This window comes from Somniosus microcephalus, chromosome 28 (genome assembly GCF_052327205.1).
Source record: "Somniosus microcephalus isolate GS21.2 chromosome 28, FLI_Smic_1.0, whole genome shotgun sequence".
NCBI classification, from domain to species: Eukaryota; Metazoa; Chordata; class Chondrichthyes; order Squaliformes; family Somniosidae; genus Somniosus; species Somniosus microcephalus.
In genome coordinates this window covers 14198456-14201011 of record NC_141014.1, presented here as the reverse complement: position 1 = coordinate 14201011, position 2556 = coordinate 14198456, and the positions used below count along the sequence as shown (strand labels likewise).

Below are 2556 nucleotides of genomic sequence, written 5' to 3'. Positions count from 1 at the left end.
TCCTCCTGCCCAACATTCATCCCTCAACCAGCACCGTCGAAACAGATCCATTTGGTCATTTATCTCATTGCCATTTGTGGGAGCTTGCTGTGTGCAAATTAGCTGCAGCATGTGCTTACATAACAACAGTGACCGCACTTCAAAAAGACAAATTAATTGGCCATGAAGTGCTTTTCGACAAACTGAGGTGAAAGGCGTTATATCAACTTTCTCCTTTCCGCTTCCGCTGAGCGAGCCCACGGAAAGTGTGTACCGTTTACCAATTCTCAACATTAGAACAACCCTTGAAACGAAAGTAGTTTAATACCTGAAAATCAGACACTAAGAAAGTAAAAGATTGTATTCAAGTAAACTTTATCAGTTTAGAAATTCCTACGCTGAAAGAATCCTGTCAAGCAGCTCTTTCTCTTTTAGATGCCCTTCTGTTTCAGATAGTTGTCCATCTCGTGGACCTTCTTGTTGAGTACCCCGCCGTGGACTCCCTTTTTGCCTATCACAAACACCATGGTTTTGATGGTTTTGCCGATGCAGATGCTCTTGCCTTGGCCGCCCTTCATCCTCGCGTCCATCACTCCATCATTGTTGACCATGAGGTTGTCCCGGATGACGGAGCATTTCTTTCCCCCGATGGTGATGCCAGTTTGTAAGAAAGCCTTGCGGTCCTGCCCTATTAACATGCTGACCTCCTGTGGGGAGATGGCGGCCAACACACCGCCAGGCTTGGAAGCCCAGACCGACTTGTTGTCAACCTGGCCCACGATGGCAGCATCTTCCACATTCTTATCCTTCAGTATACTGTTGATATAATTCTTCCAGCCTGACATCCTCTCCTTGATCAAAGATTGATTTCAGACACAACTCTCCTTGATGATGTCTCACCAACAGCAGATCATTAATGTGAGAGGACTTAACAGGCAACAGCTTTGTAAAGTGACACATCATTTTGACATCAAAATAGCAATCTTTGTGACATCATAAATATGACATCATCTCTTTATAGATGTCAGTTTCACCAGTGCTGCTGTGACAGGATATTTGGTGCATTTTAATATACTGTGGCAAAACCACCAATGATCTTCTGTACAAATGCATAACTGTCTTTAACCCAATGCTACAGCATCTGTGTTTATTGGCTGAGTGTAAATAAGCTTTCTGCAAAAGCCCTGAAACGACGTGATGACGTCATCACATTGGTCACGTGATGCCCCGAACGACAGGAAATGTCATGACGTCAGAGAGTGGGAGGTTCTAAGCCCAGACCTCGTGTAACAAGCTGCTGAAAAGACCTGTTTGCTGTTGCTCCTGCATGTTTTTGTTTTGTTCACTTGTTTGATTAAATTCAGTTGAATTATTGAACTGACTCGACTTCAGTGCTTCAGTTAGGGATAGATCGATTCCTACAATACTACAGGTTTTCAAGACTATATAGTCTATTGCATTAATTAGCAAAGAAATAAAATACGTCCTGATCGAGTGGCACATTCTTCCGATGTTTATAAAACTATTTATTACTCAATATCAATATTAATCAGGGTGACCTGATAGAGAGGTCTTTAAAATTATGAAGGGTTTTGATGGGACATAAAGAAGATGCTTCCACTTGTGGGGAGACCAAAACTAGGGGCCCTAAATACAAGATAGTGACTATCAAATCAAATCAACTTTTATTGTCATTGTTAGTGCACAAGTGCAGTACAACGAAATGTAGGCTTGCGGCTCCCGAGAGTGTACATTTGGATTAAGACATTTAAACATTCAACATACATTTGGCTTGTAATACATTAACATAAATATGACCATAATAAAGTGCATTGGCAGATGTGCAGGCTTTAGAGTTTATTTGTGGAGTTCAGTAGGATGACAGCCCTGGGAAAGAATAATAAATCCAATAGGGAATTCTGGGGAAACCTCTTTACCCAGAGTGTGGTGAGAATGTGGAACTCGCTACCACAGGGAGTATTTGAGGTGAATAGCAGAGATGCATTTAAGGGAAAGCTGGATAAACACACGAGGGAGAAAGGAATAGAAGGTTATGCTGATGGGGTGAGATGAAGAGGGGTGGGAGGAGGCTCGTGTGGAGCATAAACGTCGGCACAGACCAGTTGGCCTGTTTCTGTGCTGTACATTCTATGTAACATATAATGCATGTTAGAAATCAAATCAGTTGGTGAGATCACATAATTTAATTTTTTTCTTCACTAATTTACTGAAGCTTCTTCGGCTACAGGTGCACAGGCACCCTTCAGTACCCCATTCATATGCCTGTTACTGATGTGTGAACCTTGACAATATGCTGTTTTGCATCTGATCTTACCCTCACCCAACATTCACACCGAACTGTACCAACTCAGAGGCTTGAGCACCAAATCCAGGCTGACACTCCAGTGCAGTGCTGAGGGAGTGCTGCACTTTACAGCCTTCTGGACTCAACATCGAGTTCAACAATTTCAGACCATAACCTCTGCCCCCTATCCTTTTTTTCCCATTTATTTATTTTTCTCTCTCTCACATGGCAGCTGTCTTTCATTCTGCCATTGCCATTTACACCTCATCTAG

General features: G+C 42.5%; 1 protein-coding gene across 1 annotated transcript; it reads right to left on the bottom strand.

Annotated features, from left to right (window-relative positions):
* Positions 1 to 337: 337 nt before the first annotated feature.
* On the bottom strand, positions 338 to 918 carry LOC147098981 (profilin-3-like). The gene has a single exon (XM_085969498.1). The coding sequence runs from the start codon at positions 822 to 824 to the stop codon at positions 411 to 413; it is 414 nt and encodes a 137-aa protein (XP_085825624.1). The 5' UTR covers positions 825 to 918; the 3' UTR covers positions 338 to 410.
* Between the last annotated feature and the right edge of the window lie 1638 nt (positions 919 to 2556).